The sequence below is a fragment of the Hypomesus nipponensis genome, chromosome 23, assembly GCF_054491055.1.
Source record: "Hypomesus nipponensis isolate SF chromosome 23, ASM5449105v1, whole genome shotgun sequence".
Classification (NCBI taxonomy): domain Eukaryota; kingdom Metazoa; phylum Chordata; class Actinopteri; order Osmeriformes; family Osmeridae; genus Hypomesus; species Hypomesus nipponensis.
The window spans coordinates 4,538,135-4,564,952 of record NC_140383.1 but is presented as its reverse complement, the minus strand read 5'-3'; the positions used below and the strand labels follow the sequence as shown (position 1 = coordinate 4,564,952).

Genomic DNA, 26,818 nt, shown 5'->3' with positions numbered 1-26,818 from the left:
TTCTGAATATATACACACAGTGGACTGAAGAATTAAATAACATTGCTCAATAACATTCAGATATATCATCATCATCATCATCATCATCATCATCATCATCATCATCATCATCATCTCCTAAAAAAGCTGCGACCCTCTTGAGTTGATACTCAAACATACATACTGTAGGAAAAGGAAAAGAAAATCCGCCAACAAAGTTTGTTATTACTCTTGAATTAGTGCTCTCCCTGGTTCACCCAGCTGTGCAGGCGTCAGTTAGTCAACCACAAGAAGAGAGGACTTGCTGTGGGTCTCGGCAATTGGGACAGTAGAGTCCATTGGAGTCAAGTAGAAGCATCATAGAATGGATCAAACGACAGATGCAGTCAAAGTAAAGACGATGAAAACATCAAGTAGCGGTTTGGCAGAATCGAGTGGAGGAGATGGCTCTTCAGTTAACCAATCGGTAGGCAGAACTGTCAACAGGCAAGGATTTGAAACCAATAGAATGGCTGGATTACAGGTAGTGGGTGTGGCACATTTGGTTGTTGATTACAAACAGTCCAGTTCTCCAGTCATCAGAGGCTCTCTCCTTCTCAGTGGACAACCACTTCTTTCTTCTTTTTTTACTACTTCCCTCCTTCCTCCACGACTTATTTACTCAACCAACCCTCTGTAGTCAGGACTACAGCCAGGTACACAGACATACAGCTTTTCAGCATCGCATGCCACAACGTTGGTCACATTCGAGCTATAATGGCACCCCCTACAGGAAGACAGCAATGATCAAAACGGCTGATGCAGTCTCAGTTACAAGACAAGAGCCAGTGGAGAAGGATAGACTTGAAGGTAGAGGGGGAGGAGGAGGGGGGAGAGGAGCAGGGCAAAGGTAGAGAAGGACTTCTAAGAGCACAGAATGAGCTGAACCTCTGGAGAGGGTTCACCAGCACTCTGAACCCCTGGAGAGGGTTCACCTGCACTCTGAACCTCTGGAGAGGGTTCACCTGCACTCTGAACCTCTGGAGAGGGTTCACCTGCACTCTGAACCTCTGGAGAGGGTTCACCAGCACTCTGAACCCCTGGAGAGGGTTCACCAGCACTCTGAACCTCTGGAGAGGGTTCACCTGCACTCTGAACCCCTGGAGAGGTTCCAAACAGGCATTCAGACAAGTTTCAAAAGGAAACAGAAAGACAACAGCCAGACAGACAAAAAGACAAACAGACCCCAGAGGACAGGCCTCCCAGAGTTCAACATTCTCCCTGCCCAGCTCTCCAGACATACGTGTGTGTGTGTGTGTGTCTGTCCAAGTCGTCTGTAGGATGAGACCCCCACGATATTACAACAAGAGGACCCAGAGCTAAGGCTTACATTAAGACGAGTTATGGATATTTGTGGGCACTGGGGAGAGTGTGTGTGCGGGTGTGTGCGGTTGTGTGTATGTATATACGTGTTTATACTTGTGAGTACCTTAGGTCTGTTAGTGTGTGTGTGTGTGTGTGTATGTATATGAAATCATGATGGTGTATATACATGTTATTACCCCAGTTCTGTTAAGTGTGTGAAGGCATTTGTGTGTGTGTGTGTGGTGTCACAGCAGTGGTTTGACCAGGTAGAGCTTGTCGCCATGCTCGCTGGTGAAGATGGGAGCCTTCTTGTAGTGCTCCACCAGTTCTTCCATGGAGGAAAACTTGCGCTGGCCTATACAGTAGGAGCCGTCAGCCAGCTGCACCTTGAAGTGCTTGTTCTTCCCCATGGCCTTCAGGGACACCGAGAAGTCACTGGGCTGGAGAGAGGAGGGGGAGGGGGGGCAGAGAGACAGAAAGAGGGGAAGGAGGGAGGGAGAGTTGATGGAGGGAAAGAATGATGGAGGAAGGGAGAAAGAGACCGATGGAAGGAAGGAGAGAGGGTGGGAGAAGAGGGGTGGCAGAGAGAGGTAGAAGGAGGGAGATGTGGAAAACAAAGGGAATCAGTTTATGAAGTCATTCGATATGTATAGATACAATACACAATACACCCATTCACCAGCAGGGGGAAGTATGGGACTACAGCAACGCCACACCTCGACTCCCAACTGCTGTCTTCTCGTTCCCTCCCAGACCTCTCTATCCCAACTGTCGTCCTTTCTGTTGTTTAACTCCACATCCTCCAAAAGATTTTTCCTAAAACCCCTTCCTTTTCTCTTCCTCCACCCCCACTTCCTCCTCCTCCCCCCATCCCCCACACCCCCATCCCCACACCCCCATCCCCACACCCCCATCCCCACACCCCCATCCCCACACCCCCATCCCCACACCCCCATCCCCACACCCCCATCCCCACACCCCCATCCCCCATCCCCCTCACTCACAGACGACTCGCTGTCCCGTATGAGGAAGTCTCCCACATCTGCCCTCTCGTTGAGGACGCTCTCCGCCTGGTTCCGGGTGATGCCTCCGTAGTACCAGTCCCGGCCCGCAAACTTGCCCACCCGGACCGGGCCCAGGACGGGCCTCTTCAGCGGGGAGCTGTGGACCGGCGAGGAGGGCAAGGGCTTGGGGGCTCCATCGCTCAGGACCACCACATAGTTCTTGGGGACCAGGCCGACCAGGCCGCGGCTGGTCCTGCACTTCCACCACTCGGGGTCGTTCTCGGGCTTCTCCACCACCTCCATCACCTCCCCCTTCTCAAAGTTCAGCTCCTCCTCCGTCACGGAGCTGAAGGGGTACAGAGTCTGGACCGTGTGGAGGACTCCGCCCCCCGCCGCTGCCCCCCCCCCGTTGGCCAGCGCCGCCCCGCCTCCGGGGGCGCTCCCAGGCCCCTCCCTTCCCCTCGGAGGCTCCTCCCCCGCCAGCTCCTCCTGGACGTAGTTGGAGGGGAACCAGCCCACCCTCCCCCCCTGGCTCCCTCGCCACCAGCCGTCGCTGCACTTCTCCATGACGACCACGCGCGACCCTTTGGCCAGGGTCAGCTCGTCCTCACGCTCCGCCGTGTAGACAAACTTGACCACGGCGGGGATGTCCAGGTCGTACACCCTCTCGGCTCCTCCCCCACTTCCCCCTCCACTGCTCCCATTGGAGGGGCTCTCCGTGTCGGAGCTGTGCGTGGGGGAGGTGTCACGCGTGCTCAACTTCCTCCTGGTCTTACCCAAGCCTAGGGAAGGAGGAGAGAGAGGGATAATCCTTATTATTATTACTTTATCTGTTAACAGGACATTTTATCTTCCACAAAAACAAGCCTTTCAATTGAACAGAGATCACATAGGGTGTTTCGATTGAGACTCGCACTAATGAGATTCGGTGCAGGCTTGGTTAGTAAACATGGTTTGTGGGCTCTGCTGAGACTCGTGATGAGCCTGAAGTCTCCAGGCCTGTGATGGCTCATTACTGGACGACAGAGGAGAGGAGAGCCAGCAGAGTAGGCTGCTTAGCGTGGGACGGCCCTGATGCCAGCAGCTCTGTGGGGGCAGCATGAAGGGGTTAGAGGAGCGGGGAGCTAATTGAGGCTGCAGGCTGCACTTGAGGCCCAGTGGGAAGGTAAACATATTCTATCAAGTAGGCAGGGGGGCACTTTAACCCTAACACAAGCACACCCACACACACACACAAACTAAGAGTGGAGAGGAGAGAAGGAAGGCTGTTCGGTCTTTGCTAATGTCCACCTGCCTGCCACAACATCAAAAACTCTCCCTCCTACCTAGCTAGCCATCTCTGCTTTAGCCTCTCAGTCTCCCACAGCACAAAGGCTGCACCTTCAAAGGGGCGCCGTTTAGACCCTGGAGGCCAGAGAGCACCAGGACCTGAACACTTCACACACTGCCTCAGTCTCTCAGCCGTCACAGGAGAAATCATTTCAGTCTGTGATGGTGCAGAACCAGCCACCTCGAGGGACCTGGGTCCAACAGCTGAAAAAGATGGAGTTTGATTGAACTCTAATTTGCACTTTTGAGATTGAGCCACACGGTACAACGTTTTTATTTCTGTTAAATATTCATCCAGTTGTGTGAATTGAGAAGAGCATTTGTTTGTGTCTCGGGTTGGCAGGAGGACAAGAGGGGCAGGAGGACAAGGGGGGCAGGAGGACAAGGGGTTGCAGGAGGACAGGAGACTGGCTGTTGAGCAGCAGGCAGAACAGGGACGTGTCAGCATGGAGGAAACAGCTCTGGCTGAACTCGGGGAAGTTGTCGGGTTCAGGGAGAGTGGCACCAAACTTTCCTCCTCTCATGTTGATGATGGCGTGAGAGAGAGACAGAGAGAGACAAAGAGAAAGAGAGAGAGATCCCGGAGCAGCTGTCTCTAACACACAGTGGACCAGGCACATCAGAGAACCCAACTGACAGGACAGAGAGAGAGAGAGGGAAAGAGGGAAAGAGAGAGAAGAGGGAGAGAGAGAGAGACAGGGAGAGAGATGCAAATGCAAACATGTCTGGAATACAAAACAGAGAGGACTGTTTAAGTGAACAGGGTAAACTGTGATGTGGCAGTATCTGTAGGAGAAGACCACGTGTTGTACCTCATGTGGTGACGTGTGTGGGCACATGCAGTCTAACCCAACACGTTTATTTGAAAAATCGTAGCGTTTCATTGGTGAAAACAACCCTTCAGGATTCAATGATTCCAAGGGGTTTGAAGGTTATTTAACCCGTTTACTGTAAAAAGTCATGTTTCTTTTTTTAAACATACTTGTGGGTCAATATGTAAATATAATAAGCTCTGTTAACAGCTCAGTATACACACACACACACACGCACAGACAACCTTCCATCTCACTCATTTCCACTTCAAAATCACTGGCTTGGCAAAGGAACAGTCTACATTCCCTCCTCCCACACTCCCTCCTCCTCTCCCTCCATGTCCTCCACCAGCTACTCCCACTGGACTGGGTGTCTGGGAGCGTAGCCGAGTCCGAGGTTAGCCACCCTGATCCCATCCCCAGCCCCGAGACACACCATCTTGTGCTCGTACTGGCTGCTTAGCGTATGCGGTGTCTCTTTCCCTTTAAGAGGACACACCTGGGTCAGGTGTGTGTCTTCCCCTTTAAGAGGACACACAGGCCAGGTGTGTGTCTTCCCCTTTAAGAGGACACACCTGGGCCAGGTGTGTCTGTTCCCCTTTAAGAAGACACACAGGCCAGGTGTGTGTCTTCCCCTTTAAGAGGACACACCTGGGCCAGGTGTGTCTGTTCCCCTTTAAGAAGACACACAGGCCAGGTGTGTGTCTTCCCCTTTAAGAAGATGTCGGAAGAAGAGAGAACAGCCCTTCCTTTCCGCAGCACACTCTTGTTGTTTCAAGTTGTGGCAAACTTTTGTTAATACACCCTTCAACACTGCTCACCATCATGATTTATTCACCCCCATGTATACCATTGACCTACATACCTCATCATTGGTTATGGTTTAAATGATTATTTCTTTAATTGATTAATAAAGTACCACAGCAGGTAGTACTCTCGCGTATGCGCCCTCCTTTTTCTGTGGCAAGCACTGAGCCGGGTTTGTGACACTTGTTACATGAGGCAGTTTAAGCACATGACCTTGTTCTGCATGATAAGTGTTTACACAGTGGTAGGCTTCTCACAGGAACGTGTGTCCCTGGCTGCATCTGGCTGCCTCCCCAAGCAGCCTGCCCTCACTTCACCACTGGCTCTCCACAAAACAGTCAACAAAACAGTCTACAAAACACACAGGCTCTGTGTGTGTTGGGGGGGGGGGGGGGCTGGGCGCAATGGGGTTGTGTGTGTGCATTTGTGTGTCTGTGTGTGAACATATCTGTGTGTGCGCGTCCGTCCGTCTGTCTGCATGTACTGTACATGTGTGTGTGTGTGTGCGCAGTAAAGCAAGGCTAGCGTAGTGTGTAGAAGGGGCTTGTGGGTCTCGCTGGGCTAGTTCAGCTCCTACAACAGACTAGAGGGAGAGGACCTCCACCAAGAATGAGGCCAAACCGTTTTGTTCTATACCTGACACAGTTAGACACAGAGAGTAGATGTGAGCCCTCTGCACAGGCATTATAGCCGTTGCCATCACAGCCACTGTACTTGATTACTGGTTGTGATCGATAGCAAACAGTCACTGATACAGAGAGAGACGAAAAATGAGCATGCACAGATGTAGAAACGCGCACGCGCGCACGCATACACACACGCGCGCGCACACACACACACACACAGTGAGTGATAGCGTTTGGGGAGTGGAAGTGGCAGGCAGTGTAATGTTGGCCCACATAGTGGTGGAGAGTCTCCCCCAGGGCCCATCTCCACACGGCCCTCAGGAAGCACTGTCAGAAACAGACACTCACCATCATCCCTCTCTCCTCTCCCTCCTCTCCCTCATCCCTCTCTCCTCTTCCTCCTCCCTCTCTCCTCTCCCTCTGTCCTCTCTCCTCTTCCTCCTCTCCTTCATCCCTCTGTCCTCTTCCTCCTCCCTCTCTCCCTGTAGTTCTCTCCTCTGTCTTTTATGTCTCTGCGCTAACCGTTTCTCTACCCCCTCTCTCTTTCGAACTCTTTTTCTCTCTCTCTCTCTCTCTCTTTCTCTCTCTGTTTCGGGATGTGTGTTGACAGGATGCAGACTATTTAATTTGTACATCTACGACTGCCAGGAGAAATTAGGCCTGTTTACTGCTCTGCTCCCCGTCTTTGCGTCTGTCTGTCTCTCCTCCTGTCTTTCTGCCTCCCGCAACCTTCCTCCCTGCCTCCGTCTCTGCCTCCAAAAAATGCATTTCTGTCCCTGCCTCTCTCTCCTGCCTCCGTTTCTCGTCATCTGCATCCTACCAGGAGAGAGAGGAAAAACAGCTAAAAGAGAACTGGAGACAAGAGCAGGAGAGAGTGAAGGAGAGATGCAGAGAGGGAAGTAGAGAGAGGGAAAGACAGAAGAAGCCAGATCAGTGTTGGATCTCCTCCTCCAGCTCTGACTTCATTGGGCAGAGAGGATTACCCCTCAGTGTCTACTGCATCTGCTGGAGTCCAGTAGCGGAGCAGCACACACACACACACACACACACACACACACACACACACACACACACACACACACACACACACACACACACACACACACACACACACACACACACACACACACACACACACACACACACACACACACACACACACACACACCTACCTACCTAACGTGTCTTTGATGTTCTTGACCAGCGAAGCCTTCTTCAGGCTGTTCTTGCGCTCCACGTAGTTGGAGGGCACGTAGCCCGTCTGGTTGGCGGCGTTGCGGACCCTCCACCACGTCTTGGAATCGTCCAATAGCAGGAGGCGCTCGTTCTTCCTGATGTCCAGCTCCTGGTCCTGCTGGGCCGTGTAGTCCCACTTGGCTACAACTGTCACCTCCTCCGTCATCTTTCATGGAGTCTCCCTGTGGAGGGGAGCCGGGGGGGGGAGGACGAGGGGAGAAAGGACAGGATGGAGAGGGAGGAGCAGAGAGAACATTTGGTTTGATTTGGTTCGACCACAATTATCGTCTCAAACATTCTGCCCAGGCACATACACACTCCCTCCTGCCCATTAGTGCATTCGAGACAGCCAGACATGCAGGCAGGCCGAGATTATCTCTGCTCTACTTCACCAGACATGAGTCAGGTGAACCAACACAAAGCTTCACAAGAGCACCTTCCCTGCATGGAAATATGCATGCAGTAGAGAAGGTATGCGCATGTACATGGGAGAATGTCCTCAAACTAAACGAGCAGCACTCCATACCCCGGCCCTTAACGTGCTTCAAACAGCCTGTCTTCTCCGCTACCTGCCAACGTGTGAGCGGGGCGCCACCGATACACAGCGCCCTCTCTGTTTGGTAGAATGACACCTCTGAGATGGGTCTATGTTTAGAACAGGGCTAAGTTCAGACTTCAGGAAGCCTGGGAAGAGATCGCTCTACTACAGGAAGCAGCATCAGTAAACATGAAACACCCACTGAGGGAGGGGAGAGACCGTGAGAGAGACACACATAGAAACAAGAGACAACAAAGACTGGTATGACGATTAAGCATGATGATGAATATTTTAGAATATGGCCATTATGCTGAGTTAAACAGACAACATGACCGAGGCCCTGTCAAAGCTAACTCTGGACAATCAGGCATCTTTCTCATCTGTCTGGCACCCTAATGAAAACACATCAGACTTCCCTGGTAGATCACTGAAGTCCTCAAATAGCCATGGATTAATAATGGAGCATGTGAACGATAATGTCCCGGGGAAGTATCTATCATGTTGGAGCCTGAAGAAGTGGAATACTCCACAACTTCAAAACACTGAGATGAAACTCAGCTAACTGCCACAGGGCACAGGATAGTGTGTGAGTGTGTGTGTTTTGCAGACACACACATTTGTGACTGTGTGTGGAATGGAGAACCTGAAGTTTACCAGAAGCAGCACACGCGCACACACACACACGCGCGCACACGCACACACACACACACACACACACACACACACACACACACACACACACACACACACACACACACACACACACACACACACACACACACACACACACACACACACACACACACACACACACACACACACACACACACACACACACACACACACACACACACACACACACACACACACACACACACACACACACACACACACACACACACACACACACACACACACACACACACACACACACACACACACACACACACACACACACACACACACACACACACACACACACACACACACACACACACACACACACACACACACACACACACACACACACACACACACACACACACACACACACACACACACACACACACACACACACACACACACACACACACACACACACACACACACACACACACACACACACACACACACACACACACACACACACACACACACACACACACACACACACACACACACACACACACACACACACACACACACACACACACACACACACACACACACACACACACACACACACACACACACACACACACACACACACACACACACACACACACACACACACACACACACACACACACACACACACACACACACACACACACACACACACACACACACACACACACACACACACACACACACACACACACACACACACACACACACACACACACACACACACACACACACACACACACACACACACACACACACACACACACACACACACACACACACACACACACACACACACACACACACACACACACACACACACACACACACACACACACACACACACACACACACACACACACACACACACACACACACACACACACACACACACACACACACACACACACACACACACACACACACACACACACACACACACACACACACACACACACACACACACACACACACACACACACACACACACACACACACACACACACACACACACACACACACACACACACACACACACACACACACACACACACACATCCCCTTCTCCTTAATTTTGTAATAAGAGCCAGAAATGAAACACAGCCACTAAATAGAGTTATAACTCAGGAGAAGAAGCACAATTAGACCCCATAAAGGATTCCATTACAGCTGCAGAGATGAATTTCTCCTGCTCAGCCGATCCTTCATCTGCTGCTCCAGTAATAGCAGCACTCAGACTCACCGCGCCTCTCCTCTCTTCCTGCAGCGCACATATTACACTCCTTGTCAATTAGGGCAGCAATGGAGACCACGGATACTCAGAGGAGGGGGGGGGGACAGAGGAGAGGAGGAGAAGATGAAGGAGAACAGAGGGGAGAGGAGGAGAAGAGAGGGGAGAGGAGGAGATGAGAGGAGGGGAGAGAAGAGAAGAGAGGAGAAGGGATAGGAGAAGGAAGGGGAGAGGAGAAGAGAGGGGAGGAGGGTGGTGAAGTGAAGGAGGAGAGAGATAGGGAAGCCATTGGAAATGTCTACGACCCTCTCTCCTCAACAATTAGTGCTCAGTCAACATGGCTCTCTGTGGGAGAGCTCAGCTCCAAGCTGCTTTCCGTGTGCAACAGTATGTGGATGTGCCTCCTCCCACCATCCCGGGAGCTGTCAAACTAGAATCTTCCACAGACTGGAACGGAGGGGGGGGGGGGGGTAGGGGTTGTGCAATCTGAAGAATTCTGTCTCTGAGGAGGGAATGCAGAGAGGTGAGAAGGGAGAGGGAGGTAAAAAAAAAAAAAAGTGTCAAAGAGAGCGGTAAAAATAGAGAGGTGGTTAAAGGGAGTGAGATGTGCCGTCGACAGGTGGGAGGAGTGATTGGAGGAGAAGTTCCCTGGGGCCAGGTGATGTCCTGCCTGCACAGCGTCACATGATGTGTTAGCTATGAGTGAGCGTGCTATGGCATCTGCTCTTACCAATCAAATGTTATTGGTTTTAAAGCTCTTAATGGACAGGCCCCTTCGTATATCTCGGACCTCATACAATTACATGCACCCATTAAGTCACTGAGGTCTGCTTTTGTACATGTACAGGTGAGAGAGCAATTTGCCGTTGCTGGTCCTAGGCTGTGGAATCAACTTCCCCTTTCTTTCAGGCAGGCTCCTTCATTGTCCGTTTTTAAATCCAAACTTAAAACGCACTTATATGCACTAGCATTTCCCTCTTGTTGTAATGTTACTTGTTATTTTGTTTTTCTATGTATTTGATGATGAAGTCTTTTCTTGTGCTTTTGTTCAGCACCTTGGTCAGCCTTGCTGTGTTAGTGTGATTTATAAATAACATTTACTGACTTACCAGAGCTCCTCTCTCCCCCTCCCTCCTCCCTCTACTCTTCACCTTCAGCCCTGCTTTCTATCCCTCCCTCCTCCCTCTACTCTTCACCTTCAGCCCTGCTTTCTATCCCTCCTTCCAGCCCTGCTTTCTATCCCTCCTTCCATCGCATCTCTCCTCTCTCTTTGTCGCTTCCCTCATCAGGGCATCTGACAGATCGGCAGCCATAACCGCTAGGCCTCTGTCACGATAAAGCCCGCCGCTGTCACTGTGTTGCCCCACACTGCCCCCTCCTTCCCCACCCCGCCCCTGACTAAGCAATGATGGGGATGCCACTCACCATTAGATCGAATCCTCACACACACACACACACACACACACTATCAATCTCACCACACACATGCAAGCCCCCAGCAAACACGTCAGCAGTAATCCATACACACGCCAATGCCCCCCCCCCCCCCCCCAAGCATTATCTTTCACACCCACCCATCCACCCACACACGATCAATCCCGGCCGTCTGAGCGAGGCAGGGGGCTGTGGCTGTAGTTTAGCTGCTCGCTAAAAGGGTTTAAACACAGTCGTGGCCTGCAGGCAGACAGGAGGAGATGCCTCAGTTAGACCTGATTCACTTACCAAACTAGAGGCGTCTACACGGGCAGCTACCGTAGGTTGAAAATCCGGACAAGATGGATAAAACTTCAAGAATTTACCATGGCCATGCATTATAATCTATGACGGGAGAGAGGGGGGGAGAGAGAGAGAGAGAGAGAGAAAGAGGGGGGGGGTAGGGAAGACAGAGTCTGTGCTCGCCTGACCCTTCATCCTTCTATTGAGAGAGTTAAGAGGGGGAGAGTTAAAGGAGAGGGAGTGAGAGGAGGACAACAGAATGCTGAGTTGGGACGACGGCAGCACTTCACAGCTCCTGTCACTCAAGAGCCCTTTCAGCCCCACAAAGAGAGGGAGCAGAAAAGAGGATTAGAAGAAAAGAAAAGAGAGGGAACATAAAAAAAAGGAAGAAACCCCCTACAGAATGGAACAGCTCTCCATGTTTGGAATGCTGGCCAAAGTGGGTAAATAAATGAACTGATGCAAAACAACATCCTCCTCCTTCCTCATTCTCTCCATTCTGCAGTCTTTCACTTGATCTGTTTGTTTTTGATGTTTCTCAGGGCAGTGGGCTGTTCTCCTTCCGATGTTGGGGCTGTGAGGGGGGGGCAGTAAGGGGGGGGCTGTGAGGGGGGGCTGTGAAGGGGGGGGCAGTAAGGGGGGGCTGTGAAGGGGGGGCTGTGAGGGGGGGGCAGTAAGGGGGGGGGCTGTGAAGGGGGGGGCTGTGAGGGGGGGGCTGTGAAGGGGGGGGCTGTGAGGGGGGGGCTGTGAAGGGGGGGGCTGTGAAGGGGGGGGGCTGTGAAGGGGGGGCTGTGAAGGGGGGGGCTGTGGGGGGGGGCTGTGAAGGGGGGGGCTGTGGGGGGGGGGGGCTGTGAGGGGGGGGCTGTGAAGGGGGGGGCTGTGAAGGGGGGGCTGTGAAGGGGGGGGCTGTGGGGGGGGGCTGTGGGAGGGGGCAGCAGGCTGTGAGGGGGGGGCAGTGAGGGGTGGGCAGGCTGTGAGGGGGGGGGGGCTGTGGGAGGGGGGCTGTGGGAAGGTTGGTCATTACTCCTCTCCAGTTTCAGCAGTAGTAAATGATGACCACGTTTAGAGACGCCATCAAAGGCTGTCCGGGTCTAAAGCAACCATCCATCCCCTGAGCCCTGTGCCTGTACAGGGAGGACCCCAGGGCGGCAGGAACACGTCGTCATCAGGCTGCCCTTTCATTGCCTGCTCAGAATAGATCCAGGGGTCTGAACCTCCGGCAGCAGCTAGACCACACAGCCCGTCTGACTGAACACGGTCTGGGATGACAACACCCACATGGTACAGTGAGTTACACTGAAGAGCAATGTGCATGCTTGAGAGCATGTGTGTGTGTGTGTCCTGTCCTGGCAGCTCATCTTGTAATCAGACCAACAGGTCTCACACACACACACACACACACATTACACAGCAGATCACAGATGTTAGGATGCCTTTCTCTCTTCCTCCCCCTCCCCCCGCTCCTCCTCCATTCATCATTTCTGTCCCGGCAATTTCTCACGCGTCACTTTCATTTTGTCATCTCCCTCCCTCTCAACCCCCCCACTGAGAAACATGGACATTGTTAAGGGGGCTTCCATGACGATGGCTGGTGGGTGGTCCCTGTTATGCACTGGTCAGAATACCACCAGGGCGTCCACAATCTGGCCCCTCTTTCTCTCTCCTTTTCACATTCCATTCTTTGCTCTCTCTGATATTTCTCATATTCCCTCCTTTTAAGGAGGCACAGCCCCCCCCTCTCCCTCCATCCTCCTCTCTCTCTCACCACTCCCCCTCTCCACTCATGACCCTGCACCATCATTATCTCCTCTGGCCTCCCTCCGTCCCTGCAGCACACACACACACACACACACACACACACATACACATACACACACACACACACACACACATGAATGTGTTGCCATCTGCATGAGTAGGGCTGTGTGTGTGTTGTGAAATCATTGATAAGGGTCACTGCCTGGCCAACTGCTGCAGTCACAATACCTCCTTCTGCTGGTTACTGTACAGAACACACCGTCACTACCTTCTGCTGGTTACTGTACAGAACACACCGTCACAATACCTTCTGCTGGTTACTGTACAGAACACACCGTCACTACCTTCTGCTGGTTACTGTACAGAACACACCGTCACTACCTTCTGCTGGTTACTGTACAGAACACACCGTCACTACCTTCTACTGGTTACTGTACAGAACACACCGTCACAATACCTTCTGCTGGTTACTGTACAGAACACACCGTCACAATACCTTCTGCTGGTTACTGTACAGAACACACCGTCACTACCTTCTGCTGGTTACTGTACAGAACACACCGTCACTACCTTCTGCTGGTTACTGTACAGAACACACCGTCACAATACCTTCTGCTGGTTACTGTACAGAACACACCGTCACTACCTTCTGCTGGTTACTGTACAGAACACACCGTCACTACCTTCTGCTGGTTACTGTACAGAACACACCGTTACTACCTTCTGCTGGTTACTGTACAGAACACACCGTCACAATACCTTCTGCTGGTTACTGTACAGAACACACCGTCACAATACCTTCTGCTGGTTACTGTACAGAACACACCGTCACTACCTTCTGCTGGTTACTGTACAGAACACACCGTCACTACCTTCTGCTGGTTACTGTACAGAACACACCGTCACTACCTTCTGCTGGTTACTGTACAGAACACACCGTCACTACCTTCTGCTGGTTACTGTACAGAACACACCGTCACAATACCTTCTGCTGGTTACTGTACAGAACACACCGTCACAATACCTTCTGCTGGTTACTGTACAGAACACACCGTCACTACCTTCTGCTGGTTACTGTACAGAACACACCGTCACTACCTTCTGCTGGTTACTGTACAGAACACACCGTCACTACCTTCTGCTGGTTACTGTACAGAACACACCGTCACTACCTTCTGCTGGTTACTGTACAGAACACACCGTCACTACCTTATGCTGGTTATGGTCGACGATGACATGGAACGATGACAATATAACTATGACAATATAACTATTTAATGAATAAAAATGATACTGATAAAGAAAATGTTTGAATCAACGAAATCAAATCCGTTTTGGATAGCAGTGATGAAAGAGCGCAGGATGTTCAGAGAGTTGTACAGGGACACATTCAGAGGGAGGTGATGCATCATTAGCATCCCTCTGAGGACTGTGGGGACTGTGCAGGAGGGAGGCAGAGGGAAGCAAAACAAGTGCGCCTGTCGCTCAGCCTTTTCATCAATTAGCGAATCACCAAGAGAGAGCAGACATGCAACAAGGACACAGGGGCTGTACAGAAACATGAGGGTGAATAATTAGACTGGGAGAAAGAGTCATTATTCTTTCCCTAAAGAAAAACTGCTCTAATTTCAGCTTCTTATGAATACTGCTTGGTTTTCCCTCTGTTCCCTCCCAGCCAATGAAAAGCCTAGCATCCATGTGCTTCACCAAGCCTGATATTGATCCCTCGCCTTAACCCCCCCCCCCCCCCCCCCAGTGCAGTGAACACACACGCACCACCACACCAATGGAAAGCACACAGGAGCGGTATGCAGAGCACACGTGCATCACGCACGCGCGCGCACACGCCTCAGGTCCTGAAGGTAAGAGGGTAAATGGAGAAGTAGATCTGCTGGTGTAAGCAGTTAGTCTGGAGTCAGCTCCCTGCACACCCACACACTCCACAAACTCCCCACATATATACCCACCACACACATGCCCCATTCACACTACAAACACTCCCTCCCCCCCCCCCCCCCCCACACACACACACGATGTATGACTCCTCTAATCCCGTGTGTCACTTCCCCCTGCGAACATTGAAGCCTCACACTTAGGAAGTGTGCACACATACATACACACACACACACACACAGCACCAGGGGCCAGGGTTAACTAAACACTGTCTGTATTATGTGTGTTCCAACTGCATGCATGTAATCTGTGTGCGTGTGTGTGTGTGTGTGTGTGTGTGTGTGTGAGAGCGTGTCCTTTTATGACAAATGCCGGTAAAAACCCCTGTCAAAACAGCCAGCCCATAGCTTTTGTTGAGCTGTCCTTCCATCACCTGTTATTAATGTCACATTCCGTATATGACAGCTTGTAAAATTAGAAAGTCAAACCCTAACAGTGTCTGTTTGCAGTTTGAATATTGATGTGGGAAAGCCGTCAGTCTGCATATGAGCGCTGAGTTTGTTAGATGTCGGCTCTGGGCGATATAAACAAACTCTGCTCTTTTCTGCTCTTACGCACGCACACGCACAAACCTCCACACACAATCCCACGGCCACAACCCCACACGCGGCACACAACCTCCACTCTAGCAGGTGGGAGTTGCAAACATTTTTGTGATGCAGAACAGTGGAAAAACAGCCTAGAGCAAAGAATGTGTGTGTGTGAAAGAGAGAGACAGCCAGTGAGAGAGCGTGCTGTGGAGCGGTGCGGTGTTCTGGTGGTGTGTGGAGCTGAGAAGGCAGCCGGGAGATGGAGGACCTCAGGAGGAGAACATCTCCCTCCGGCTGCTGCTGCTGCTGCTTTGTAGGTTCACATATGGGCCACGTTATCTCGGTACACGCCTGGAATCATACATGTAATCATGTACACGCTCGACCCGGAGGCAAGAATACAGCGCTGCTCATAATGAGGCAACATGGGGAGAGATGCCTTGGGTCCGAGAGAGAGAGAGAGAGAGACAGAGAGTTAAAGGAGAGAAGAGAAGCGAATAGACAATGTGTATAAAAGAGACATGAGATGCCATGTGTGTGTGTGTGTGTGCGCTTGAATGCTTGTGTGTGTGTATGAGCAGATGTGTGTGTGTAGGATGCCATGCTAGTCACTCAGGAGATCATTATGAGCGATAATGAGGCTGTGTCAGCTCACAAGGCTGACCATGCATGGTAGATGAGCTCCGCTCTGTATTCCTCTTGGCTCTCAGACGTGTACACCATTCTAATAAACAGAACAAGCTTCTCGTGTTCTTATCCAAATGACAGGTCGTCAACACGATCAACCAGGTGAGACGGAGCTAAACGTCGGACAGGCGTCCCGTGTCTGTGAAATCGGACTTTTGAGTTTCTCCTGGTCGCTCTCCCTCTAGTTGACTCAGAGGCTGTGTTTTGCTTTGGCTTTGTACTGTACCTCTATACCTTCTCCTCCCCTCCTCCCCCCTTCATGCTCTCCCCTGAATTATTCTCTTTGATGAGCTGGAGTGGAAGGCTCCAGAGAGAACCAGGCTGGTGGTTGGGGAGACGAGAGCAGGGAAGAAACACAGCAGACACCTCTTCTCCACCTCCCTCCTCTCCTCTCCACCTCTCTCCTCTCCTCTCCACCTCCCTCCCTCCCTCCTCTCCTCTCCACCTCCCTCCCTCCCTCCTCTCCTCTCCACCTCCCTCCCTCCACCTACCTCCTCTGCTTTCCACCTCCCTCCTCTCCTCTCCACCTCCCTCCTCTGTTCCCCACCCCTCCTCTCGACCTCCCTCCTCTGCTCCCTACCTCTCCTCTCCACCTCCCTCCTCTCCTCTCCACCTCCCTCCTCTCCTCTCCACCTCCCTCCTCTGCTCCCCACCCCTCCTCTCCACCTCCCTCCTCTGCTCCCTACCTCTCCTCTCCACCTCCCTCCTCTGCTCCCCACCCCTCTTCTCCACCTCCCTCCTCTGTTCCCCACCCCTCCTCTCCACCTCCCTCCTCTGCTCCCCACCTCTCCTCTCCACCTCTGCTACCCACCTCCATCCTGCTCACCTCTCCACCTCCCTCCTCTCCTCCTCCCTCATCCTCTCTCCCTCCTGCTCTGCCCCTACGCCTGCAGTGATACCAGCCTGGACAGCTGACACTCATCCGGTCAGAGAAATAGCAGAGTGCAGCCCCACCAGACTAGGATCCAATAACTGGACAAAACGCTCAAAAGCCTTTCGGAGTTTAAAGATGGCACATTCTGGTCTCCAAGCCAAGCACCGCCCACCGTTCGGATGCGTTGTGGGGGTCATCTCTTCACGGTTGATGAGGAAGCCATATGGCCCTGTCCTAAACTGATCTATAAGCCTGCGTCTCTCCCCCCGGAAACCTGAGACAATGTTGACAGACTAGAGAGATATATCCCACTCTCACAATCTGTTACCGTTATTTCCTGTCTTGTATGGATCTGTGCTGGTGTGTGAGTGACTGCGAGAAAGAGAGAAAAAGGGAAAGAGAGAGAGTGAGAGAGTGTGTGTGTAACCCTGATCTGAGGTGTTGACAAACCCAGTGGTACAGGGAGAGTGGTTGAAGTGCTGCCACAGACACAGGGGGCGCTGTCACTACCTGCAGTGAGAGCCTCAACAAGCCTGCCTGGGTGAGAGAGACACAAGGACATGCAGGTAACAAGACAAAGAGAAAGAAAGAAACAAGAAAAACAAAACACCTCACCGGATTGACACACAAACAGGAGCAGGAAATGTCTTCACTTTAGCTTTGCAGGATGTGGTTTAGTCATCCAGTCATCCACACCCCGATGAGACTTGGCAGAGAAGCTGGACTGATCTACCAATCACCTTCCAGGCTACACATCTAGTCCTTATGATGTGTTAATCAGCCTGGCGGCCTGGTTGACTGTCCCGACTGTTTCCCTTTTCTCTGCGTGGTGATGACATCACTCCTTCCAGAGGCCCTGCCACATCACACACTGCCCTGCCACACTGAATAGGCCGCTTTAGAAGACACACACACCACAGTCTTGCGTTGGCACTTTCTAGTGCTGAGTGTGTGTGTGTGAGTGAGTGAGTGAGTGAGTGAGTGAGTGAGTGAGTGAGTGAGTGAGTGAGTGAGTGAGTGTGTGTGTGAAGGTGGTGGGGAGGGAGAGAGGAGACCGAAAAGGTATGCATGTGCTCGCGCATGTCCATGTGTTTTGTATGCCTTACTGACTCTGTGCATGTGACCATAGCGTGTCGCCCTGCAAGCCATGCGTCTCATAAATAAAGCAGGGAGCTGCATAGTGCATCCTCAGCATGTGTGTGTGTAGACCCAGAAGCCTATCATATTGCACTTTCAGGGCTGTGTGAACACACACATCCACAGGCAGGTTTCCCTCCAGGAGTGTACCACTGGTGTGAGGAGGGGGGTCAGGTCCCAGCACGACCAGGAGTGTACCACTGGTGTGAGGAGGGGGGTCAGGTCCCAGCACGACCAGGAGTGTACCACTGGTGTGAGGAGGGGGGTCAGGTCCAAGCACGACCAGGAGTGTACCACTGGGGTGAGGAGGGGGAGTCAGGTCCCAGCACGACCAGGAGTGTACCACTGGTGTGAAGGTGTGGGGGGGGGGGTCAGGTGGTCCCAGCACAGATGCAATCAAATCAGTGTGATTTGATTGTCTTGTAATTGACATGTTGTGGTCCTACCTAAACCATGATTTACAGTAATCCCTGATATATTCAGCACTTGCAGTACTTCATGTTTCCAGTCTGTCATTGTATACCATGGTACAGTACACTGTGTGTTCAGCAGTAGTGCAGAGTATCTTCGCGCCAATCTCCCCCAAAAAAGTGTTGCATAAAAGCCGACCCATATGATTAACTGCTATCTATGACAAATGGTGCATTTGACTGGCAGCCCATGACTGAGAGTACGCACTGAACCAGGGCCTCAATCCATCCACCCTCTCTCAGTAGGGCTGGTCTAGGACCAGTTGATCCTTCTGAAGAACATGATATGGACAGGTACTGTTTTTAGGAGCTGATCCCAGACCAGCATTACAACCACAGGCAAACTCCTGCTGCCCAGTTAGAGGCCTGATCCAACCAGCTCCCCCAGGGAAGAGGCAGAGATCCACAGGGAGGGGAGATGGGAGGGAGGAATGGAGAGAGAGGGGGATTGTATTTCCATACTCAAGGAGTGAAAGTGGTACAGCAGGATGTGTGTGTGTGCGCGTGTGTGCGTGGCACCGACATCTAATATTAAAATGAGAAACTCATCTCAATCAGCAGGGGAACAGCCAAACAGGCCTCACCACAGGTAGAGGGAAACATTTACACAGCGGTACACAACAGGGAGTCAGATGGCTGAGCGGTGAGGGAGTCGGGCTAGTAATCAGAAGGTTGCCGGATCGATTCCCCGCCGTGCCAAATGATGTTGTGTTCTGCAAAGCACTTCACCCATTCCTCAGGGGGAATGTCCCTGTACTTACTGCTAAATGACTAAATGACTAAATGTAACACTGCCTGACACAACACAACACAAGATGCACCAATAGAAAACATCCAGTGTTTATTACAAAGGAAGCTCACAACACACACACACACACCACCTGATTAGGTCGACAGACACAAAACCTGTTTCCCGACTTCGTGTCTGAACTAGGCCCTATTGTGTTGGGTCTTGCTTGCCACTTCAGAAATTCTGACAACCTGAGTTACAATGTTGCATATAGTTTGTGTGGGTATTGTATGTGTGTGTGTGTGTGTGTGTGTGTGTGTGTGTGACAGACAGGTTTTTACTGGTGTCAAATTAAATGTCCTAAATTCCATCCCTCAGTGCAAGTCTGAGCAGACCTTATGCGAGACTCAGAGAATGTTCTGGGACGTTCTGCGTTTCACTCCCACATTAAGAATCCTAAGCCTCACTGAACAGATGACACTTTCCTCAACTGGAACGATTTCAGATTCAGCCTGCTGTCTTTAGAAGACGTTTATACCCTTAAAGTAGAACAACAAACAGGTCGAATGAGGTCTGAAGATTGTGTTGCTTCTCTGCTCACACACTCACGGCACTGACAGTAAGCCCTGAATCATCAGTACACATCTGCCCTTAGAAAGCACAGTCTGTCTGTGCGTCTGTGTGTGTGACATGAGTCTGTAAATGAGGCTAAACCCAGGGATGTGTGTGTAACATGGGTCATGGTGCCGTGGTGTTGCGGGAGATTACTGGTCTGTGTCTAGGCAGAGAGAGCCAGATAGGAGGGATAAAAAGAGACAGAGACACCACAAAGCCCAAGGCGACCGTCAGCACTTAATTAAATCAATTAGAGCATGAAGGGTCTGTCAGCAAAGCTAACTCACTAACACACTGCAATACCAACACTGTAACACCTACACATCACTAACACTGTCATATCAACACAACCAAAATTGTAGTACCAACACAACTTCACCATCGCTGTAACACCACACTATTACCTCACTAACAGTGACCCATCACTTAAACTCTTTATCTCACACTGGGTATCATTTTAAGTGAGTGTGTGCGTGTGTGTGTGTGTGTGTTAAAAGGTCCTGAACAGAGTTCCACCCCTGCCTCCATCTCTATCCGCCCTCTGCTACGAGGGTGTCTGGTTTCGACCCTGCTCAGTCTCGCCTCCCGACCCACAGAGCCAGTGTTCAGAGGGGGTAATAGGAAGCCAGCCACACAGCCTGGGAGAGGGCGCGGGAGAGCCATCGACCCCTAATTACTATTTAACGAGCACTTCTGAGAGTGTTTATGAATTAATGGCCCCTTTTGTCTGTCTGGGGGAGGGACGAATGGGGTGGTGGTGGGGGTGGAGGGAGTGAGTGTGTAAACTCTAAATCCCCCTGAGTGATCCCCTTCTTGGCTGGTATTTTGTCCTCCGGTGGAGGGGTCAGGATCTGTGACAGTACAGTATGGTAGAGCAGTGGTTCTCAACCCTGTCCTCAGGGATCCCCTGCCTGTCCCTGAGGACAGGGTTGAGAACCACTGTGGTAGGGTATGCTGTACTGTAGAGTGCCTTTACATGATGGGTCTGCCACCCCCTCATGTATCCCTATTAGCAGCTTGGTACTGTGGGGTTCCAGACCCAGCCCTGAGGCCTTTTGAGACCAGGGCTGAGGTCTGTGGACTGGCCAGCTTGTAGCAGCCAGTTCCTCTCTCCTCCATCACACTCTCAATCCATCCTATCTGCCTTTTTTCCTTTCCTTTGCTCCTCTCCCTCCATCCCAGAGCAGGATTAGGCCGGCTGCCCAGTGGTGACACAAGGACACCAGAGCCAACAGGCTGTTGGTTCTGTTGCTGGACCACAAAGGGAGGGAGGGAGGGAGGGAGGGAGGGAGGGAGGGAGGGAGGGAGGGAGGGAGGGAGGGAGGGAGGGAGGGAGGGAGGGAGGGAGGGAGGGAGGGAGGGAGGGAGGGAGGGAGGGAGGGAGGGAGGGAGGGAGGGAGGGAGGGAGGGAGGGAGGGAGGGAGGGAGGGAGGGAGGGAGGGAGGGAGGGAGGGAGGGAGGGAGGGAGGGAGGGAGGGAGGGAGGGAGGGAGGGAGGGAGGGAGGGAGGGAGGGAGGGAGGGAGGGAGGGAGGGAGGGAGGGAGGGAGGCTAGAAAGTGTAGATAAGACCGCTGAGAATCCCAGTGATGAAACCATACGAGAGATGGTAGAGAGGGAACGGACAAGAGGGGGAAAAAAAGACGGGGGATGAAAAGACAAACACAATGAGACAGAGAGTGTGAAAAAGTGTGTGTGTGTGTGTGTGTGTGTGTGTGTGTGTTGGTGTGTGTGTTATTGGAAGCAGAGAGAGTTGTGGCAAAACAACTGTGGCAAAGTCATTAATGAGTTGAGCCAGAGGACAAAGTCCCTCATCTTGTTCAGATAAACTCACTCAGATTGCCTTGTTATAGCCCTGTTGCCACACATGACATTGAGTGCATTTGTTACTTACATAAGCAAAATTGCTTTTGGTTAACGAATGGTAATATCTCAAATTAAACAGGCAAAACAGTAATTTGACATCCCCTGCACATCAACTCTTCAGGCAAACGCCCACTGTGCCATCATGTCAAAGGAGGCACAAAACCTTTCTTCCTGTGGTAGGTGTGAGCCTATTTCATGGCTGCGCAGGCATGATTAGGCATGATTAAAAAGCTGAATAACAATGAGATAACCTATGGACCTCTCCCTCTGTCGCTCTCTGTCTCTGCCAACATGGCTGAAGCAGCCCGAGATAATCCAAATGGGTCTGAATTCTTTTCTTTTTTTTTTTCTCCCACCAAACCTCCTTTATTATTCTTTCTCCTCTTTTGGGGATGTTAAAATTTCCCAGGGGAGGGAAAGTTCACGTGTGACTCAATCTCACTTTCAGTCCTGATTATTTCTATCATGGCCTCTGACCCGGCAACTCGGCTGCACTGAGAAGAGGGGACCGGATCTTTCTGGAGCTCTTCTAGTAAATCATACCAGACCTAGAAACATTTTCACTTGTGGAAGTAGCACTTTGTCATGTAGCCATAAACTCTGAGCATTTACACATGTTCTGTTCCTGTAGACGTCCTGTCAGCGATGTTAACTTGGCAGCCTGGGTCACAAACATGTGATAAAGCAATATGTTTAAGTGGAACAAGAAACCGCTAGCCTAAATATCAAGGGGGACAAGAGAGGGCTGGGAGTTAGCAAGCCTCCGCAGAGTCTAAACACTATAATTATAACCTTTTTAGAGTGACATTGAAGGCTATTTAGGTCAGGGATCCTGAAGACAGCAGAGTAGCTATGATGGAGAAAAAACACTGAAGCAGCCATGTTCTGATTAAGAACACGCCGGAATGTTACACAAAACCGTAACACAAGTACTTAAACAAACACACCAAAACCCTAAATGCTCCAACTTAAACTCTGTATCCAATGGGATCATAAATAACAAGGGTATCCGTTGAGGATTTTATAAACATCCTTTTTGGTGTCCGGTCCCTTTCTTAACAGCAGGTGCACCATCGGTCTCTTCGGAGATCGCAGCCAGAAATCTCAAACAAAATCAGTCCGGTTAGCAACACAATCTGAAGCTCTCAGCTCCACAAAGGGACTGACAATAGATGCCGTGTCATCTTCACACTGATATCATTGGCGAGCGCTAGGAATCTCTTTCTCGATCAAAATCTCTTGTTCTGCAAAGACACAAAGCTTATGAAACCTTAATACAGTTCTTTTGTCTGACAACTGAAGGCTGTTACTGGGAGGATTATGTGAGTGGTTGTCAGGACAGATTCCAGAGCAGGACCCCAGAGGAGCACACTGAGCAGGGGCGAGGAGAACACAAGCAGAATCCATGCTTTTCATACCGGTGTGCTGTAATGTTGAGAACGTGATGTTGAGAACGTACTGTAGAATGACTATGCACAGTCATTCTTCTCATAGTTTAGGTCATGACAGCAACGTTGCCCTTTGATGCATCAGTGATGTTCTATGAACTGTCGTGGAAAGTTTATTTTTATTTTTTTATGACATCCTCCATGTGCTGGGTGCGACACTATGGTGAGAACAGCAGCTCTGCTTGAAATCCACACCAGGCCAGGCTAGGTTTCCACAGCCTGGGTGGACTACAGCAGCCAGTCAACACAAGGGAGGTCTAGACACCTGCATGTGTGGGCTCTTCCTAAACCGTCCAGTCAGCTGCAGAAAACCATTAATTAGCCAATCCTCACCTCCCCCTTCTGAGACGACATCTATGCTGTCAGCAGCTAGGCTAGATGACAGGGATGGTTGTTTTCCTAGAAGCGGTTTGCCTGCATGTCTGTCTGTCAGTATGTGTGTGCGCATGTGTGTGTGTAGCCTACCTGTTAGCTGAGCTGCTTTTATCATCTGTGTCAGGCCATGTTCAAACACCTATGCTGATAAAGCCATAGAGGTTTTGCTAAAGGTTTATGTAGGCCTTTTTTTATTATTATTCAACTTCAAAACACAGTAAATTACAAGACAACAGGTTCCCCCGGGGGGAGCGTGAGAGCCTTTCCCCTCAGAAGCGAACGCTGTTTCTCTGAGGCAATCTACACCCACGTTCTGGAACTCCCAACACAGTGAAAATCTCACCGTCTCGGAATGGGAATCGAGTCAAACAACAACTTGCTGGCAACATACCTGCCACTGCACAGCGAACCTTGTCCAATAAAACAATGTTTCCATGGCGACATCAGAAGAAGGCGTGGCAGCGCTGCAGGTGCGGCCTGAAACTGTACCTAAGCCGTGAACGCCTGGCACACTGACTATTCGGCTGGCTAGCTGGCTGAATGGTTGGCTGTGTGATTGACTAAATATCAGAGTCATGCTGGCTAATGAGTAACGATTGCTTTGAACAGGAAAACTCCTTTCAAAGCTAAATAAGTGTACCTCTTTTCACCCCTCACTTCTTTTAAATTCTGTAGATCCAAGGTAAATAAATGTGGATTCATTCTTGATTAAATGTTGTAGGTAGTCCCTGACGTTTTCACAAACTCACGCGGCAACACAAAAAATAATGTTTTTAAAAACGACTAGGCTACTCTTAAATCTCTAGAAATGGGTAGCCTACTGTAGTGGATACATTGAGAACAGCAGGTGCGCGAGTCATGATGGAATTTCTTTAGATTGAATCGTGTATAAACTGCCCCAGCCAAACTGAGACTTCTTTAGCGCCAGTCGTCTAGCCTAGTTGCAAATCCAGTTTCGGAGATAAATAGGCAACCAAAAATCCTTATGGCAAATGCGTTTTAAAACAAAACCGAAATTGCCAAGTAGACAGGAAAACAATGACCAAATGGGATTTTAACACCGTGGGTCAGAAAAAAAAGCTGTCATAAAATGCAAGCCATGGTTCTAAGGCGGGCGAATAGAAGGGACATACATTGAGAAGCATACTTTAAAAACTGTTATTTTATTATTTCACATTTGGCAAATGTTAAGTAAGCCAAACCAATTTGTATATTCGTGTAACGATAATTAAAACTGTAGGCTACTAGCTGCAACCTCAAACGGCCGCCCGAGAGATGGACAAAGACCGAGTGCCCCGAAAGTGAGACAATATAACCCGTTTAGGCCCAGAGTTTTGTCCTTGTTCCAAGGTCTGTGTTTGAATTACTAGCAGCAAAAACGGCAGTCGACAACATAGTTCTAGAGAAAGATAACCGACGCCATTCACCAACTTTCCGTGATATGCTTTAGAGCAGAGTTGTATTAAATGTTCTTACCTTGTTGGTCACTCCAACGAGAACTAGTTACTGGGGGTTGCTGAAACACACACACAAAACAAAGCTTTTCTGAAAAAACTACGGGAATATTACACGCAACAAACGGCAACGATGTCTACTGGTTATTCCGTGTTAGCTTGCTCGGTTTTTACTAGCGGTATGGCTATTCGACTGGGTGTCTTTTCTCGCTTGTTCTCTCTCGCAAGCTGTCTCCTCCTCAATCTCGTCCAACCGGCGACGTCACCACCGCCGAGGCGTGCAGGAACCGATGGGAGAATAGGGACAAACTCGCGGGGGGTATTTGGGTGTTTTTGCCCGCCCCTTAGTGGTGGTGATGGTCACACACAACTTACCATTGTTCAACTCCTTTAGCAGAATGAAGCTCTTTCACACGACCACTGGTTTGGGAATCTAGTCCTTTGGCATGTTTTGCACTTAAAGAATAGCATCGACAGTCTGGCAAATGTTTATATTTAGCGCTGAAGCCCAGATAGCCAACAGCCAGTCAAGAACTAGCAAGGAAGGTTATTTCAACAGGAAAATAAACTGACTGCACTTATGGCAGTTATAGTGGTGAAGGAAGTTGCAGGATAGGCTATGCGTTGCGTTGAGTGTCCCCCCATCCCAAATCCTCTCACCAGGAGTACCATAATCCTTTTCTTTGAAAAGAGATTAATTCAGATCTAAAAGCAGCCTCGTGAACGGTGCTTTATTAAACGCTATTTGCCAGCAGCAAGAAGGGGGCTAAGGAGCAATTCATTAGCATGAGACGTAGGAAGAGGTCCATGAAGGCCTTGTCTAAAAGAAAGGATCCTTAACAATGTCAGGGCCTGTATAAATAGATAGGACCTACTTCCTCTCTCCTTCTTTTAAGTTCGTTAATTATTATTATCAGACACTAATCATCTGACATAGCCTAATGGTAGAAGTGGAAGGTTTACTTTAATTGCTAAAGTTAATCTTCTGTGCTTCACCATACAAAACATATTATTGAAAATCTCAGTGGTCAAAATAAGATCATTTTGCAGAATGCTTGTAGCAACCACCATTCCCCCTTCCATTTACCTTCCTGAACGTTGCCAGTTTTGACAGGCTTGCACTGTCCTTTTTAGAAGTAAATAATTTCATGACATGCTCCATTTGATACCGCAATGTAAACAAACGTTGTACTGGCGTGAAGCAATCCTTTGATGTAAGGTAATTGTGTACCCATGGGTACTGCAGTCATCTTAAACTAACTGAACAATTCACTGAGTCCAATTAGAACGAATATTTCTTAATGAGAGTTCCGTCATTGATCACTAAAATGATTGGCGGACGGAACCGTTGACCGTCAGCATAAGACGTTTGAACGGTGGGGACAGATAATCACTAATGTGTTTATCTTGTGAAGCATGAGACGTAAATAGGAGTTTGTCAAATAAAATATTCAGCCTAACTGACATGGTCATGATCTTGAGGTCTTATGATGATCGGTGACCCAGATGACAGGATAGAATAATCAAAAACAGAATAATTATAAACCTTACGTTGTGTTTTGGTTTGGATGTTATTCCTCTGATAATAAGATAGTTCTACCTTTACTGCCCTACT

At 50.2% G+C, this 26,818-nt stretch overlaps 1 protein-coding gene across 4 annotated transcripts; it reads right to left on the bottom strand.

The window, feature by feature from the left end:
- Window positions 1–906: 906 nt before the first annotated feature.
- nck2a (NCK adaptor protein 2a) lies at window positions 907–25,462 on the bottom strand. Of its 4 annotated transcripts, XM_084689905.1 has the most exons (5): window positions 25,378–25,453; window positions 25,226–25,265; window positions 7,078–7,319; window positions 2,328–3,109; window positions 907–1,763 (listed from the first exon to the last, which is right to left on the bottom strand). In XM_084689905.1, the coding sequence occupies exons 3-5, from the start codon at window positions 7,301–7,303 to the stop codon at window positions 1,569–1,571; spliced, it is 1,203 nt and encodes a 400-aa protein (XP_084546031.1). In that variant the 5' UTR covers window positions 7,304–7,319; window positions 25,226–25,265; window positions 25,378–25,453; the 3' UTR covers window positions 907–1,568. The 4 variants fall into 4 exon arrangements, with proteins under 4 accessions (XP_084546031.1, XP_084546030.1, XP_084546032.1 ...); XM_084689904.1 differs by having other exon boundaries at window positions 25,226–25,462; XM_084689906.1 differs by lacking the exons at window positions 25,226–25,265; window positions 25,378–25,453 and adding an exon at window positions 17,727–17,892.
- Window positions 25,463–26,818: the final 1,356 nt, after the last annotated feature.

What these genes read in the sequence shown, in the direction of transcription:
- nck2a (XM_084689904.1), bottom strand. Translation starts at nt 7,303, where the DNA reads ATGACGGAGGAGGTGACAGTTGTAGCCAAGTGGGACTACACGGCCCAG. An exon ending in GAACATCAAAGACACGTTAG is followed by an intron (nt 3,110 to 7,077) that starts GTAGGTAGGTGT and finishes CTCCTTCCCTAG; the next exon opens with GCTTGGGTAAGACCAGGAGG. An exon ending in TACGGGACAGCGAGTCGTCT is followed by an intron (nt 1,764 to 2,327) that starts GTGAGTGAGGGG and finishes TCCTCTCTCCAG; the next exon opens with CCCAGTGACTTCTCGGTGTC.